The sequence below is a fragment of the Phocoena sinus genome, chromosome 16 (assembly GCF_008692025.1).
Source record: "Phocoena sinus isolate mPhoSin1 chromosome 16, mPhoSin1.pri, whole genome shotgun sequence".
Lineage (NCBI taxonomy): Eukaryota > Metazoa > Chordata > Mammalia > Artiodactyla > Phocoenidae > Phocoena > Phocoena sinus.
Genome location: NC_045778.1, coordinates 46,933,176 through 46,951,638, shown reverse-complemented (window position 1 = coordinate 46,951,638; position 18,463 = coordinate 46,933,176). Strand labels below are relative to the sequence as shown.

The window sequence follows — 18,463 nt, the reverse complement described above, 5'->3', positions numbered from 1 at the left end:
GTGGTGCGTGCTCTATAAATGCTCATTGAAATCTTTTTCTGTGTTTACTTCCTTTCACATAATGTGCCAGGCACTCAGTGCATGCTCAAGGAATGTATGTTAAAAAAGAAATATTTATGGACCATCTACTATATGCAAGGGGTTGTGCTACAACTTTAGGGGGCACGAAATGTGCAAGACCAGGTCTTAGCTTTCAAGGGACTCTCATTCCAATTAGGAGCATGTGGAGATGTACTGGGGAGCTTTCCAAAATTTTGCCTCATCATTCCAGCTGTACAGATGTTGATTTAAAGAATTTTCCTCTGGGGCTTCCCTGGTGGTGCAGTGGTTGAGAGTCTGCCTGCCAGTGCAGGGGACGTGGGTTCATGCCCCAGTCTGGGAAGATCCCACATGCCGCGGAGCGGCTGGGCCCATGAGCCATGGCCGCTGAGCCTACACGTCCAGAGCCTGTGCTCCGCAACGGGAGAGGCCACAACAGTGAGAGGCCCGCGTAACGCAAAAAAATTAAAAATAAGAATTTTCCTCTGAAAACCTACCTTGCTGGATCATAGAAGTCCATGGCTTTTTTGGCTTTGTTGTAGGCAGCCACTCGGAATGGAATGATTTCCACAGAGGTGAGGCCAGGGGCCATGGTCAAGACCTTGGCCCCATGAGTAGGTTCATACAGGTCTTTCTTGGTCTCAGGGTGGGGCATTCCTGCAGGGTCCCGGCCCACAATGTAGAAATTGGCCCCTGCAACCATCCGGGACCTGCAGTGCCATTGGACCTAGGAAACATCACATAAAGGACATGCTGGTCATCACTGGCCAATCCTGTGGGGTCCCTGTTTATGGAGACACCCCTTTATTCTGCTTTAAAAGTAATTCAGCGATGTGGGTCAACTAATAATTGCAAGGAAATCAGTGAGGTGTTCAAGACTCCTGCTCTTGTCATCTTTTTGGTTATACTGGGTAGGATATAGGAGCTTTAAAGGTAAGAATCCTCCCTCTTAGACCATGAATTTATATTTCCTAATTTCTCCAGACTAACAGACCAGTGACACTCAGATCTTACTGTTCCACAGAACTATGTGGATTTTACTTTCCAGTTCCTCCCTATTCAAAATAAATCACAGTTTAAGGGAAATTACAAACTCCAATATCTCTTACCATCTGACTGTCAGTAATGAGCAAATTAACCTTCATACGCAGACACTGATTCCATTTCGACACAGCATTGGGATTTCAAAATAAGTTGCCCTCTTTAGAGCTCAGATAGAAATATAAAGGATGGGGAAGAAAGCCAGGGGCCTGGAACTTTGATCTGGTTGAAGAGAATTAATTCATTAAACTCAGCTTGGAGCATTCCAAAGGGCTGAGACCTTTTCAGTTCATCATAGTTCCTGTAAACTTGTTGAAATCCACTACACTGGTGGTGCAGTGGGACAAAGAAAGTCTCTGTTTGATAGGCTCAGTGTGTTATGATGAAAGGGAGACATTAAGGTTTTAAAGACGTCTTCTCCCTTCTTATATAGCTCACCGAGCATGGTGAATCACTTAAGAGTAACTGGAGCTGCTGAAATACTGGGCTAGATACATCTTGCCCTGTAACCCAGGTAAGCTGTATTAAACACCTCGTTCACATACCAACTTCCACAGTCTCAAAGGCAGTGTATGACAGGTTTGATTTGGTGTTTCTAGCATTTTCACAAATACTATATGGAAACATAATTAAATTGGATAAAGTAAAGAGACCAGAAGATTTTAGAATCTGCTCATGAAGAAGAATCCCAGAAACTCACTGGCTCGTCTAAGTAAAATTAGATGCTGAGTCCCATAGCCCAGCCCAGGGAGCTGCTTACCTCTGTGGGGCCAGCATACAACATAGGAGATGGGAAGATGGCCACGATGGTGGATTTGGGATCTAGAACGTCCTCCTCAAGCACAGCTGTGTGCTGCTTCATCCGCCAGTCCAGGGGCACATCATCATCCTTGGTCCAGCCCCCCAGGGGGTGCAGCAGGAGGACCGGGTGCTTGTAGCCTCTCTCCAGGAGCCGGCGGCGGGTGTCCTGCATCAGCAGAGCATGGCCGTTGTGGACAGGATTACGCAACTGGAATGCGAACACTGCGTCTGGGAAAGGAAAGCAGAAACACCAAGGTCAAAGACATGCACTGTCTGCAAGAACAGAAACGAAAAGGTGCAGCTGTGTCTATTGTTCAGTGAACTTGTTACATCCACTTGCTTTTAAGGACCGGCTGGAGAATCCACCTGGATCTTTAGGGGTGTTACCTCAAAGGTACCAACCAGTGCCAGACTGCTTAGACAGGAATAGGACACAAAGGTAGGAAGCCCTAAAGGGAGAGCCTGACTCAGAAATGAACACATTTGTTGCCAGGACCTTTCCTACAAACCAAGGCTCAGGCAGGGGCCAGTACTGATCAGTCCTCTTGCACCCTGCTCCAGCCTCATTTCCCTGGGAAGTGAATATTGATAAGGAACATTTTCTGGGGTCTGTGCAAAAGTTTAACAGTTTAAAGATATAAAAATATTTCTCCCTCACTTTAGGGAAGCCTTCAAAACTTCTCCAATTAGTGATGAACTCCTGAGAGCCTTAATTTTTTTTCTTTCTGGTTATGAAATAAATTAATATATATCCATCATAGAAAACTTAGAAAATACAGAAAAGCCCAAAATTGAATTTAAAAATCATCCATCATCCTATCATTACTTTTTCTCTCTCTTTTTCAAAATATGTAAAGTGAAAATCTCCCCTTCCCCTTGGTCCTGCTTTACCCCTGGAGGCAGCCCCTGCCATCTGCAGTCTGGTGCACATGCTGCCAGAGATTTCTGCTACACACAGAAGTAGGTTTGCGTTTTTAAAGCAATTATTACATTTTATTTTGTTTTCCAGAATTATTCTATACATACCGTTCTGCAGTTTGCTTTTTACTTAATAGATATATTTTGGGTATCCTTCTGGGTCAGTGCATATTTTTAACTACTGCATAATATTGCAGTAGTTCAACTTTATAAGGTGTTTCTATATCAACAGATATCAATAGAAGATGATAAAAATTTTCAACTTTTCAAAACTATAAACATGCTGTTTCCTGATAATCCTTAATTATGTAAGCAGAGGAGGGTAGGAGCATTAACAAATGCCATAGAGCCAGGCTACGTACCAGCATTCATTTCTTTACATTTCTGTTTGAGCTCCAGAGGTGTCAGGCGGTATTGGTCCAACCCATCATTCCACCGTATTCTCTCCAGCACCTGAAGGTCACCACCAACCAGCCAATCCCCACTTTCCATCACCATCTAGAAAGACCGTTATTAAAGTTGTTAGTGATTAATACTGTTTACCATTTTATCTAAAATTTTTTCTTCTTCTGAACCAATCTTGGCTTACTTGAAGAACTGCCTTCAGTTCTTCAACATTTCAAGCACAGTATTATCAAACCTGTTGGTCTCTCAAATCCTTTATTACTCTTAAAAATTATTGAGGACCTGCAAAGAGCTTTTGTTTATATTGGTTATATCTATAATTTTCTGTATTAGAAATTAAAACTTAATTCCCTTAAAAATATTTATCGACTTAAAACTAACAATAAGTCTATTAAATATTAACATAAACATTTTTTTACTGAAAAATATTTTCCTAAAACATAAGAGAAAAATGGCATTGTTTTACATGTTTGCAAATCTCTTCATTATCTGACTTAATAGAAGGCAGCTGGATTCTCGTATCTACTTTTGCATTTATTCTGTGGCAATATGTTATTTTGGCTGAAATATGTAAAGAAAATTCACATAATGTGCCAGGCACGCTCAAAGAATGTATGTTAAAAAAGAAATATTTATGGATAGGTAGTTGGAAAAGGGAAGAGTATCTGAATAGCCTTTTTCTATCATGTGGATATTCTTCTTTGATATAAAATATTAAATAACCTAATTTAAAAATCAGCAACTTTAACAGACATTTTTCCAAATATGATGTACAAATGGCCAACCCAACAGGGATATGAAAAGATGTTCAACATCACTCATCACTGGAGAAATGCAACCTCACACCCATTAGTATGGCTACTATCAAAAACAGAAAATAACAAGTGTGGACAAGGATGTGGAGAACCCCCTTTGTACTGTTGGTGGGACTGTAAAATGGTGCAACAGTATGGAGTTTTTTCAAAAAATTAAAAATACAACTACCACATGATCCAATAATCCAACTTCTGGGTATATATCCAAAAGAATTAAAAGCAGTGTCTCACAGAGATTTGCACAACCATATTCATAGCGGCACCATTCACAATAGCTAAAAGGTGGAAGCAACCCAAATATCTATTGAAAGATGAATGGATGAACAATGAATGTGAATGATGTACATACAATGGAATATTATTCACCTTCACAACAAAGGAAATCCAGCCAGGGACTACAAGGGGGATGAAGCATGAAGACATTATGCTAAGTGAAAAAGCCATTCACAAAAAGATAAATACTGTATTTTTCCACTTACATGGGTATCTAAAGTAGTCAACTTCATAGAAAATAGAATGGTTGATACCAGGGTCTGGGGAAGGGAAAGAGTTGTTGTTTAATAGGTATGGAGTTTCAGATTTTCAAGATGAAAAAGTTTTGAAGATCTGTTTCACAACAATGTAAATATACTTAATTGAATAGTACACTTAAAAATGGATAAGATGGTAAATTTTATGTTACATGTTTTTTACCTAAATAAGTAGATAGATGGTAGATAGATGATAGACGGATGACAAGACTCATTTTTCACTGAGGTCACTATAAATACTCTACTTTTTGATACCCAGTCTCAGTTGAAAAAGTGACTTCAGGGAAGGGTGGGTAAGGAACAGAACATGGAGACTTTTAGAAAGAACCATCTATACTTTGTCCCACACTTTAGATGGCCCAACTCTGGGTCTTCAATTGTGCCCCTTCTGTCAGGGCAAGGAAACCCTGGTGGGCAGGCCCACCTGAAGTCTGCATTTACTCTCCACCATGAGATATGTACCTGGGACATTCAGCCTGGGGTGCCCACAGGCAGACCCAGAGGGCCTCCACAGCATGGGGCAAGGCCAAGCATAGAAAGAGAAGGAAGGGTTGGCTGCAGGCCAAGAGCCAGCTGTCCACACACTACCATGTTCTGGAACAGAACCGAGAAGCCTAAATTTGAACCTGGCCTTCCAGATTGTGATCAAAGCATATTGCCAAAGTAGAAAGATAAAACATATTTAAGTTTATTAGTTAGATAAGTAACTTTTAAATATGGTATCGGGCTTCAGCTCATATTGTTACCCTGGGTTGCACAAATATTAGGTGTGAACCTGGTGTGAAGAATGGTCAAAGTAATGAAAAAGAAAAGCCTGACAGTGTTTGATGAAAGGAGAGGGTTAGCACTTTCCTTGACAAGGATGGATGGAAGAAGCCCCAGGCCTGACAACACACATATGGGTAATGCATTGCCACCTACTTTGTGACATCTAACCATGGTTTTTATGTTGTACATCTGAAACTTATACATTGTTATGTGTTCATCTTATCTCAACCTGAACAAAGAAAAACATGACAACCCTTTGTTTTTTCTATAAACTTAAATATGTTCCATATGACGCTGCAGTGCCGCAAGTCACGACTGAGAGCAGGTGTCTCTCAGTCATTGAGACAAACATCACAGAACGTCTTACTTCTCAGTCAATCATAATTGTGCAGTCATTCCCCTGATCAAATTCCATAACTGCCTTTTGCAGTGTCCAAGGACAGTGTGGCCAGCCTGTAATGGCAGCAGAAAAGAGGGAGGCAAGAAAAGGGGAGAGAAAGCTGATTGATTTATGACACCAATTCAGAAGACATCAAGGTGGTGATGGTATACCCCTGGTTCAATTTCCTGTCATGGCCAGATGTTGGAGTTTACAATGACTTGCATTCCAGAGGTTTTCAGGGAATGGGAGGTTGGGCTAGAGCCAGGGTTCTCAACAGAGGGCGATTTTGCCTGTCCTGGCGACACCTGACAATATCTGAAGACAACTGTGACCATCACAACTGGAGTGGGGAAGGGTGTGTTATTGGCATCTAGCGATTAGAGGCCAGGAATGCTTCTCAATATCCTGCATTGCATAGGACAGCCTCCGAAACAAAGGAAACCCTGGGTAGAGAAAGGGTGATTTGCAAGGGATTTGCTTGTTTTTTCATGGCCCCCCTTCTAAACTCTGTGCTCAGGAAAATTACTTAACAAGAATATTGTCAAATACCCATACCTAGACATTTACTTTCTCCTCATTGCTTAAACTGCAGATAAAATTTTGAAAGAGTTACCCCAAATCCCTGGGCATGCAGTAACTCATTCTGGGCACAAGGGGTCCACCCTATATTGTTCTATTGGCAAAGGCAATATCGAACCTGTTTCATTCACCAGCCAGCCTAAAAATATATCTGGAGAACAATGCTGAAACTATGCTTTTGGCATTTCTGGGATCAGGAGGGACAGAGAGCATCTCTGTCCCCAAGGTGGCTCAACTGTCCCCAGAACTGTGGTCCAGCTATCAGGAAGGGAGGTCCAGTGGCTCTAATTTCCAAGGGCTTTGTGGCCCATAAGTACCCACTTCCTTCCAAGCCTCCTGCCAAAGGCAGGTGTGGGACCACAGCTAGAGTTTGCAGAACTGGACACACGTGTGAGGAACAGGCTTTAAGGGAGTCTAGTGAAGCAGTGAAAGAGAAACGGGGCTTGGAATCACAGACAACAGGAATGCAAAAAGGAGAGAGGATGAGCTCAAACACTAGGATGAAGACTAAGAAAGCTATGGTGAACAGGCTGAAAGAGGGCAAGGAAAGGAAGAGTGGAAATAACCTAGAGAGGAAGAGGGAACGTGCACATCAGGAGAGGAGCTGCTGAGGGTGGGAAGGTGTGACAAAGAAAGTGAGGAGGCAGGAGTGGAAGGAACAGTGTCCTAGGCTGAGGGACCAGCACATGCAAAAGTGTGACAGAGGATGATATAGTGACCAGCTGAGATGCTGGAGGGGAATATCTTGGGCGGTGGTGGTTAGAGGTAGTAAGGTGAAGTCATAGCTTTATGTGAGCTCCCAAATAAAGCTTGAACGGTCCACTCTAGCTGAAGAATTGGAGAGGGGCTTCGAGGGGACTAGGGCAAGAGACAGGGAAGAAATTAAGTGCCCTGGCCCAAGTTGCAACAGAAGTGAACACCTTCAAGCAATACCTAGAAGGCAGAACTGTTAGGACTTGGTAATTGAATGGACAAGGGAGAAGAAAGAAGGAAGAATGATGTCCAGTGTGGTATATATGTACAGTGGAATATTAGTCTTAAGAATGAAATAATGCCATTTGCAGCAACAGGGATGGACCTAGAGATTATCCTACTAAGTGAAGTAAGAGAGAGAAAGACGGGACTTCCCTGGTGGCGCAGTGGTTAAGAATCCACCTGCCAATGCCGGGGACACGGGTTCGAGCCCTGGTCTGGGAAGAACCCACATGCCACAGAGCAACTAAGCCCGTGCGCCACAGCTACTGAGCCGGTGCTCTAGAGCCTGTGAGCCACAACTACTGAAGCCCATGCGCCTAGAACCCGCGCTCTGTAACAAGAGAAGCCACCACAATGAGAAGCCTGCGCACCGCAACAAAGAGTAGCCCCTGCTCACTGCAACTAGAGAAAGCCCGCATGCAGCAATGAAGACCCAACGCAGCCAAAAATAAATTAATTAAAAAAAAAAAAAAGAGAAAGACAAGTATCATATGATATCACTTATATGTGGAATCTTTAAAAAAATGATACAAATGAACTTATTCACAAAACAGAAAGACTCACAGACTTAGAAAACAACCTTATGGTTACCGAAGGGCAAAGGTGGCAAGGGGAGGGGTAATTTAGGAGATTGGGATTAACACATACACACTGCTATATATCAAATAGATAATCAACAAGGACCTACTGTATAGCACAGGGAACTCTACTCAATACTCTGTAATAACCTATATGGGAAAATAATATGAAAAAGAATAGATTTATGTATAACTGAATCACTTTGCTGTACACCTGAAACTAACACAACATTGTACATCGACTATACTCCAATATAAAATAAACATTTTTTTAAAAAAGAAATAATGCCATTTGCAGCAACATGGATGGACCCAGAGATTATCATACTAAGTGAAGTAAGTCAGAGAAAGACAAAGATGATATCACTCATTTGTGGAATCTAAAGAATAATACAAATGAACTTATTTACAAAACAGAAACAGACTCACAGACATAGAAAACGAACTTATGGTTACCAAAGGGGAAGTGGGGGGGAGGGATAAATTAGGAGTATGGGATTAACAGAAACACACTACTATATATAAAATAGATAAACAACAAGGATTTACTGTATAGCACAGGGAGCTATATTCAACATCTTGTAATAACCTATAATGGAAAAGAATACACACACAGGTATAACTGAATCACTTTGCTGTACACCTGAAACTAACACAATATTATAAATCAAGTATACTTAAATTTAAAAAATAATACTTTGAAAGTAACACAGAAAATATATATTTTTTCAGAATGCCAGGTGATGTACACTCAAAACTGAGGAAATTCATTATGGAAAATAAATGTTGTTGATCTCATGATAAAAAAAGAAAAGAAAAAAAGAATGACATCTAGGTTTTGGACATGGGCCACTGTTTGGATGGCAGAGCTGTTCACGGAGATGGGGGACACAGGAGGGGGACAAGGCTGGGGTGAAGTTGCCCATGTTGAGTGCGAGATGCTTGCAGGATATATCCAGGTGGAGCCACACAAGAAACAGCTGCAGATAATTATCTAATGCCATGGTTCTCAACCTTCACAGAATATTAAAATCACAGGGAGCCTCAAAACCCATAATACCCAGAACTGAGCCCAAGCCAATTAAATCAAAGACTGTGAGGTAGAGATCCAGTCATGGGTAATTTTTTTTTTTTTTTTTTTCTTTTTGCGGTACGCGGGCCTCTCACTGTTGCGGCCTCTCCCGTTGCAGAGCACAGGCTCCGGACGCGAAGGCTCAGCGGCCATGGCTCACGGGCCCAGCCGCTCCGCGACATGTGGGATCTTCCCGGACCAGGGCACACCTGCATTGGCAGGCAGACTCTCAACCACTGCGCCACCAGGGAAGCCCCGGTCATGGGTAATTTTTAAAGCTCCCCAGGTGATTCGGTTGCTCTAACTAACGATGTGGTCTTCATTGAAGGGCTAAAGGATATAGAAACTCTCATTCCTATCCTTCATTGGGAAGTCATACTCTGTTCTCCTGGTTTCTACATCTGTAAAGTGGGAGTAATGATTCTTAGGTGCTTCACAGGAACATTGTGAGAAATAATTACCATTTGAAAAAGATCTGAGATCCCTGGATGAAAGGCAACAGGGCTCCACTAAGCATTATTTTTACAAGTTTCACCCGCTCCTCTCCTCATGCTCGCATCTGTGACACGTCACGTGGTTCCATATTAGTGAAAGAGAGGGTTGGGAGGATTTGAATGGAAGGTCAGGGTACTGCAGTGAGGGGCTATGCAACAGAGGTAGACAGTTTCCTCGGTGACTCTGACCATTTTCCATGCAAATATAACTCCCAGTGCCACATGGAAACACAAGGAGGCCCATAATTACTTTTGGAAGGAATTATTGTTGGAAGGTTTGGGGTTCTAAAACCAAAAAAAACATGTTTAAGTTTTACTGTGAATTTCAAGGTGCTAAAAAATGTCCAGTGAAGACAGTTCCTTTCTCATAAACACACCTTCAGTGCTCCAAGTGTAGCTTATACAGGGTGAGTGGTTTTCTCTCTGGTTATCCATGGCCCATTTCTCACCATTAGCTCACTAGGAATGTTTACAGAGTCCTTCTAATGACCTAATGCTACAGAGTCCCTGACTATATTTTCAAGGCCACAAATCACAGCCCCACTCTCCCTGCCATCGAAAACATTCTGACCTCCAACTGCCAGCACGTGATGCGAGACAAGATAAACATAATTGCTTAGGAGCTTCCTTAGTTGGTTTTTTTTTTTTTCTTTTAGTGCTAACCATGGATGTTAGGCCCAAAGAGTGGAAATATCTGAGCTGGCATGAAGAAAGGCCACTATTCTTTAGGTCACTGAGTGCAGATGAGAGCCCAAACCTAAAGGATTATGATCAGAAAAGGAATGAGACAAAGATATAATTAAGGCTCACAACACAATTCCTCGAATAGCTATTGTCCAGTAATTTCAAGGCCTGTCTCCCAGCCTCTTGGAGAGAAAATGTTCTGATGGCTCTGAGCTTATCTGCAGGGTGGCTAATTGTGTCCAATAAATGAGGAGCTGCTTTGCTCCCCCACTGACCTCTTGTGTTCCACCAGGGGCCTTGCAAAAGCCCTCCCTACTTTGCAACATTTCACAACTGAAAAAAACAAAACCAAACCAAAGGGAAGTTTGTCTGACAGATTTGAACCGGTTTATTCAAACATCCATTTTGTACAGTCACAGAGCTGGAAGAGATCTCAGAGTTACTGAGTCTGGCCCCCTCCTTTTATAAATGAAGAAACTGAGGACAAGAGAGAGGACATGCCTTGTCCAACCACAAGGCTTTTTAGAGTCTCCTGGGTCTCAGATGGTTCTCTATTACCTTTGAACTTTCTGAAAGTTAGTTATTCCAGCTAGGGAATCACTAGTATATGTCTTTTTAAATTTCAACCCTAATGCTCTAATCTCAGATAAGGGCTAGCTTTTGCATTCAATTTCACATATTTTTCTTTATGGGAAATGAACCACACCCAACAATTCCACTCCCTGCAATCCCACCCCATCACGAACAACAATTAGAAGCTGTGAAGGAGGCGGAGGAATTTTAGTCTACTTTGCCGTTAGGCAGATCGACTCCAAAATAATCCTAATCAGATGAACACATTTTTCAATCCGATGAAAATGCGGTATTTTCCCTCCGGAAACTCTGCTGCTATCTGTGCTTTTTGTTTATTGAAACAATGTCACCCACCCACCCCCACCCCCCCTCCGCACAACAGCCACAGAGCATGAACTTCCAGTCTCTTTCCAGAGCTTAGCTGGATCCATTCTGTAGGAAGAAATTGACTTCCCTTGTGAATTTCAAAATGGACAGGGCTGCAAGCTCTGGCTGTGGTTTTGTGCATAGCACAGCTATGATTCTGGTTCTCCCCTCATGATGTTAAACTAAATTATCTCCCCAGTCCAGTTGTTTCCCATTTAGCTGAGGGAGTCACAGCCATCACAGGATCTGAGGACTCAAGAGACCGTTTAGACCAGCCCTCCAACAAAAAGTCATTTCTTTGCCCTATCTAAAAACATCTCCCCAGGCAAAGCTTGCAGGACCTCCCTTAGAAACACATTCTTCCATCTAACCTCCGTTTTTCTAAGTCCTTCGCGAAGGAATTAAGAATTATTTTTATCCTAAATTGAAAGAAAGACCTTCCAAACGTTATGCCACTTACTTTGATGTAGGGGTGTTTTGCACAGGTTGTGCCCCACACATGGGAACAACGCTCCTCTTTTCTGTGTTCGTAGAATTCAGGGTCTCGTAAGATAGCCACCTTCCGTCCTCCGTGTGTCAGGACAAACTCGCTGCACCCTTGCAGCCGTGTCTTATCGTCCGCGGAGACGGGCAGCACGACGGGGATGCTCATGTTAATCACTCCGTCTGTGGAAAGTGCCATTTGATGCATGAATGTGGGATACAAGGTGTGGGCTCCTTTAAAGGGGACTCAAACGTGCACAACGTCTCTTCCAGACATTTCCTGCAAAAGGCATTAAGACCTAACTCTAACATGGTTATGTTGGCTGCACTAGTTTCTCTAGCGTCTGTGATAAATCCTTTAAGAGGCTTCTCAAAGCAAAAGATGGAGCGTTTGTGAAAAACGGACTGTTTCAAATTGTAGGGGTGGCTTCAGTAAGTGATTTGGGGGTGGCTCCCGAGGGGGTGGCTCCCTTCGGAGTTCTTTTTCAAATTTGGTCGTGACCTCAACACACTAGGAAGCTTAAAGTCTTTAAAAATCCAACTAGATAAAATAAAGGTTGGCAATGCCCTGCATATCTGCGAATTCCACACCGGCAAATTCAACCGCCTCGTGGATAGCAAACCTTATACAGGATCCACCTTTGGTTGAATCGTGGATGAGGAACCCGCAGATGCAGAGGTTGGACTGTGAGGCTGCAGCGTCCACAGATTTCGGTATCTGCATTGGGTCCTGGAACCAACCCCCCTCAGATTGGGAGGGATGACTGATTTCTTAGTGAAGCCAGATAATGTAAAAGAAATCACACAGCTGTTTCTCCCCTTTTGTAATGGGGCCCTAACATTCTAGCAAATATGTCAGGCTTTCAGTTGTACTTACAGTGAGAAAATGGGGGCACAGAATTAAGTGTATAACATTAAAGAATATCAGGGAGATTTGGGGGGAGTTCCCAAGTTCAAGACTCAGAAGGGAATGAAAGGAAAGTGAGTAAAAACAACATTCAATTTGTTACCCAATTGAAGCTCGTACTGCTTGCCGCTCCACCGGCCAATAAAGGGAGAAATGAGTTGTTGGGAGAAGGAACAGCAACTTTATTTGGAAAGCCAGCAGACCGGGAAGATGGTAGATTCGTGTCCCAAAGAACCACCTTCCCTGGAGTCAGGCTTCTTTTATAGTAAAAGGGGAGGGGATAAAGTCAAACATTTTCTGGTTCCCGTCAGACTCTGAGGGGATGTTAATTTCTTCCTCCCTGCGGTCATTCACAGGTGGGCTTAGTCAGGATGTTTTCTGTGAGCGAAACAAAGGTCTTTTAGCTTAAACTTCATCACATGAGAGGCAGGGTTCCCAGCGATGTGCCATTATGTATAATTTAAGCTTATAGGCAACATCCCTTTAGGGATTAACTTGTAAAAGCAATAGAATAAAAAGGTTAAAGTAAAAGAAACAGATCCAATGTGGAGTAAAATTTGTTCTTCCTTATTACAAACTCAGGATTTCCAAAAGAGGAAGCAAATGCTGTTATTTATGGATTGGAGAAAATGTACCATAGATTAATGAAGTCTTTTAAATCTAACTTTCAAAATCCAACATTTAGACCACTTCTGATAGAGTTAAAGATCTGAGTTCTATTTCTTTGGGGCATCATACTCCCCCATTAGCTATGAAACAAAAGTCTACAGGCATATCACTTTGCACATTTAAAATACTCTCCAAAAGTTACTAGGATATAAAGAATGTCACAGGATATATACAGCAACTTCCAGCAATAAAGAAATCCCATCCATCATAAAATCCTGCAACCTGCTCTGGGAGCCTCATAAACAACAAGGAAGATACTGTACACAGAAAGTATGAGTTTCCTCACTCAAGTAACTCCTTTGTTTCAAAGTTCACAGACAATAAGAGTAGTCCAAGCAAACCCTGTGCAGAGAGCACTAAACTCAAAGCCAAGCGATCTCCTATTTACTACCTGTGTCACCCACCTTCTCTGTCCTCAGTTTCTCCACTTGGAAAATGGGATCATAAATAATATGTATATCCCTGGGTTGCTGGGAAGAGGCTTTCTGTGGATAGCATGACCACACTGCTTACAAAGAGTGCCTTGAGTGCCTTGACCAAAATAAAGTAAAACAAGATGCAAAGCAAAAGGTGGGCTGGGTGCTGGCGGAAACCCAGCTCTGCCTGCAACGTGCTTGCGGTGCTGCCTTCCATCAATGACTCTGGGTTGAAATCCAAAGAATACTCCACTTGCTCGTTGCCATCGCCTCCTTTGGTCCACTAGGTTCCAGCCCAGCGTAGCCTCTGATCCACCTTCATCTTGGCCTTGAGTGAAAATCCCAACTAAGGAAACAGCAGTACCCGACAGGTTGTCAAGAGACTAATCTGTGGGATGTTGTGGAAGGGAGTTCTACCGAGTAACAGTGCCAGCTGATCTCATACACCTGTAGCTACAACTCCACACAGGTAAAAGCAGATTTACTGGGGTTTCCCTATCATCTTAATCAACTTTTCTAATACATAAAATTATCCTACAATTTAACTCTGTGCTGAAATAGCCTCCATAGCTTTAAACATTGACTTGGGCTTTCAGCCTTTTTCTATCATGTGCTTCAGCTCTGGTGGGAACCACCCTGATTATTTTACTGCAGTATAACTCATTTGGGAAAAGAGTATCGTAGTTTTTTAGCCACAGTTAGTCCAACACTTAACTTCATGTTTAATTGAATAATCTTGCTTTTGCTTTAAATAATTTTCAAGCCTGTTGTTTTAACCTTGTAGATATGCTTATCATTTGTTTGGGACTATTTCTGGGCAAAAACAAATACTTTAGATTGCTTAATTCGTCTTTTTCAAGGAAAAACAGCAATGATGAAAACAATACTCAAGATAAATGATATCTTCAGAATTTTACCTTTTTCTTCCAGTACATTTTAGAAGTTTAGAATTGCAGCGAGTACGTGTTTATTCCCAGTTTTATAACCATCAACTGTCATAGCTTGAAATTAAATTCACGCATAATTACTCATCACAAACGGAGCACAATCATCCACAGTCCAACCAGGGGCATCCACTTTAAACTGTATCTAAAACTGATGTGTCCTTCATCAATTAAAAATGTTTTATAAATGCAATAGAAAAACATTTCCAGATTTGTGAAACAAAATGGGGACCAACACTCAGTAGAAGTAATTAACAGAGAGGATCATAAATTTTTAAAATCTCAGGAACAAAATGTGCAACAGAAATTCAGAAACAAGTTTAATGTGTCAGCCAAATAAAACATTATAAACAACAGCTGCTCTGATCCAGAAATTTCCTGTTACTTGGACTCCTGTCAACAGAAGAATGCAGCATTATTCTATTATAACTGGTTGGATCATGAACTGTTAGCAATTCCAACTAGTTCATTTAGATTTTTTTTTTCTAGTTATGTCCTTACCATTTCTAGTTAATATAACATATCTAATTATAATAATTTAACTACTTATAAAGTTAAAGTACATACCAGGAAGGAACATGCCTAGAGAAATACAAACAAAATTAAGAAACATATTGTTTTCAACTTTCCACCAAAATAATAGTAAAGCAACAATGACAAGGAACAAACTCCTACTATGAAGCTTCATACATACAACATACAAAGATACTGAGCTTTTTGTTACTGTTATTTCTAAAAATAGAGCATATGTGACAGCAAAAAGCTGGTGAAACCAGAATTTATATTGAATAATGTCCAATACAATCCAAAAGCATTTTAAAATAATGATGTTTTTATTTATTTATTTATTTATTTATTTATTTATTTATTTATTTATTTATTTATTTTTTGCCGTACACGGGCCTCTCACTGCTGCGGAGCACAGGCTCCGGACACACAGGCTCAGGGGCCATGGCTCACGGGCCCAGCTGCTCCGCGGCATGTGGGATCTTCCCGGACCGGGGCACGAACCCGTGCCCCCTGCATCGGCAGGTGGACTCTCAACCACTGTGCCACCAGGGAAGCCCAATAATTATGTTTTTAAATAATTATAACATATGTCAATAACCCCTCCAACTTAAGCAAGAAGTTGTCTCTTACAAATATGTGATGTTATAACTACCGTCAGATGATTCCAAACCAGGCTTTGGGAGGTATACAGGCAAACTGCTTTAGAATGTCCTAGAATTCCAGATGTTTAGAGGACATGAGAGTATGCCCAGTCCCAGGATAACCTGGATTTGAATCCAGGCTTCGAGGGAGTTATTTAACCTTCCCAATACTTATTTCCTCATATGGACAAAATACCTTCACAGTGGTGTTATCTGGATTAAATGTGATGTCCTATGTCAAGCACCAGGGTCAGAACACATTATGTGCTAAATAAATGCTGGCAGTATATAGAAAAGCTCTCAAGCCCTGACTTGGAAAGTCAGAGCCGCAGAAGACTTGCCATTAAATGATCAGGTCTTACAAGGCTGCTATGTCTTAACCCTACTTGGATGCCACCAGTCAAGAACATAAGCTTGAGGTTCCATTTTCAAATTTAGATGTGACATTTATCATTGGAGGATCTATGACAGCCCCCCCAAATTATATATCCAGTGAGAAATAAAATAATAATAATACACTGACATGAAAATAGACCCTTGAGTAATATAGGGAGTAACTCATACTATATAATCATCAAAAACACTAAAAAATGATTTTTTATTTTGCTTTTGGACTGAGTAGACTGAGCTAATTTTTTTTTTTTTTTTTTTTTTTTACTATAGGGGGAAATTGTGAACCTTTGAGAAAATTAAAACCAACAAAATACTTTTGGGAGACAGGGTCAGAATAGAAACAATTTTACCTGCAGATTGTAGGTGATCAAGAAATGTGCGATTGTTTAATGGTAGATAAAAATGGCCACATGTCTATGGCTACAAAAATTATTTCAAATTTTCAATGGTGGTGACTCAAACTTTCATAAATTGGTTAAAATTAAATGATATCCATACAAATGATACCTTGTCCAACCTTCTGATACAGAGACATCATTTTTGGAATTTAACTGTGTCTACTCGGTCCAAAAGCCATCGAGCCAAGCTCTGTCATGAGACTGTCATGGTGTGGTAGAGGGCAGTGTTTCAACCAGCTTTCCCTAGACACCCTCAAGGCTGCTGTCCAGGTGGGAGAAAGACTGAGCCCACTTCTTCCAAAGGAGCAGTTCCATTTTTATCTGTTGTATATATTGCCTCAGATTTCACTGAAATAGTTATGACTTGAAAAAAAAGTTTCACAACCACTGATGTGGTGGGAAAACCCCTCTGGACTAGAGTTCAGAAGATGAACTGCACTGCCTGTCCCAGCAAGCTCGTATTATCTCCAGCAGCTAGAACAAACCCTGACATCCGAGGACACTCAATAAATATTTATTGACTAGCTGATGAACATCTTATCTGTGCTACTTCCAAACGGATGTGACTAGAGATAAGCTTCTTGGTCTGTTCAAGACTTTGAAGTCCTTTTAATTTTATGCAGTGAGGGGGTTGTTAATATATGGAACATTTACTATTGGACTAGGTACTTTATTCTTTTAAACATTCAACATCCCATTGAGGTAGGTACTATTATTAACATCCCTATTTTACAGATGAGGAAACTGAGGCCCAGAGAGTTTAAGTAATTTGCCCTGAACCCAGATAGTTTGGCTCCACAGCTCACTCTTATCCACTATGATATTCTGCCTCTACTTAGGTAGAGGTGGGCAGCATATTACATCCCTGGTATGTATTTTTAGTAATTGACTTACATAGGAATTAAGGAGGCTTCTTGAGGGTATGGGGAGTTTTGAAACCTAACTACAACTGGGGTTGCTTTACACCCCATTCCCCAGGCAGAGGCACAAACCTAGAACATGAACATCTTTCTCAGGAAAGAACATCTGATTTGATTTTTCTTCCTAGAAGGTTTGGAGCCCTGCTCCGTATTACAAATTCCTTCCCCCACTTATCAGCTATTCCCCAAGATCTTGAAATAAATAAGTTCTATTTGATAAGGTCAAGACAGTTCTAGGAAGGAAATGATCAGAGAAGGATCCAGAAGTTTTCTGAATGAGACATCATTCCAACCTTCACAGGAGCAGTTCTCTAAGAGCCATTCAGCTTCTGCCCAGAAAGCTGCCTTAACACCCCGTATTAAAGTTTAGTGGATGAAGCCATCCTAATATATTTCATGTATGGGCATGAATATCAACCCTTTATTATCCACCAAGGAGAGCAGCTGCTGCAATAACGTCTGCTGGAGGATGGGAGGCATCCTGCAAGTCAGCAATGAGTGCTGAGTCCATCCTGGCTTCCCCAGGATGGTCCAAGCAGCTGCCAATGGTGCTTCTGACGGTCCACTGCCTTATGAATATCACGGCCAGCAAAGGGCAGGTGGAGGTGAAAAAGACTTAACCTTCTCTTGGCTTTGTGTGCAAGTCAAACCTTTATTTTTTGGTTCCTTAGCTTTAGATAATCAATAATCCTTTGAGGATAACCAAAAAATATCCTAAAAATGGAAGCTTATACATAACTGGACACACCATAAATAATATTTTCACAATAGGATTTACAAACCGAGGATTAGCATTTCTTGTTCCTGTGAAAACTTCTGAGAAATATTTTTTTCTTTAGTAATAAAGAGTAACAAACAAACGAAAGAACAAAAACCCATACCGTCTAGCAGGGTGCCAAAGTGTATAACCTGCAAGTACTCCTTTTCCCGCATAAAACCTTTGAGGGGAGTGGCCCAGCCTTCACTCAAAACTTGGACCCACTGAAGATCCAGCTGCAAAACACAAAAAAGCAGGTGAACATTTCCATAAGCTCGTTTTCCAGCCATCTGGCCCCAGGGCAGTCCTTTCTTATTCAGTTGACAGGAGAATGAAGGCAGAACCTTTTATGATTTAAGCATTCCCATATGTAATGCTGACCCATGATCTAGCGGGGCTGGAGAA

General features: G+C 41.5%; 1 protein-coding gene and 1 non-coding gene across 9 annotated transcripts in view; one reads left to right on the top strand and one right to left on the bottom strand.

Annotated features, from left to right (window-relative positions):
* The window catches only part of PAPSS2 (3'-phosphoadenosine 5'-phosphosulfate synthase 2), an 80,556-nt gene that overhangs the window by 2,166 nt on the left and 59,927 nt on the right, over positions 1–18,463 (bottom strand). For 5 of the 8 annotated variants that reach the window (XM_032608900.1, XM_032608899.1, XM_032608898.1 and 2 more), the window contains 6 exons: positions 18,183–18,294; positions 11,481–11,686; positions 4,499–4,552; positions 3,162–3,297; positions 1,841–2,109; positions 537–766 (listed from right to left, as the gene is read on the bottom strand). In XM_032608900.1, coding sequence (XP_032464791.1) covers positions 537–766; positions 1,841–2,109; positions 3,162–3,297; positions 4,499–4,552; positions 11,481–11,686; positions 18,183–18,294 — 1,007 coding nt within the window. The remainder of the gene's footprint in view (positions 1–536; positions 767–1,840; positions 2,110–3,161; positions 3,298–4,498; positions 4,553–11,480; positions 11,687–18,182; positions 18,295–18,463) is intronic. The other 3 variants (XM_032608901.1, XM_032608896.1, XM_032608897.1) reach the window with 1 other exon arrangement.
* On the top strand, positions 5,370–5,496 carry LOC116742071. The gene has a single exon (XR_004346345.1). It is a non-coding gene; the product is annotated as a U6atac minor spliceosomal RNA (small nuclear RNA).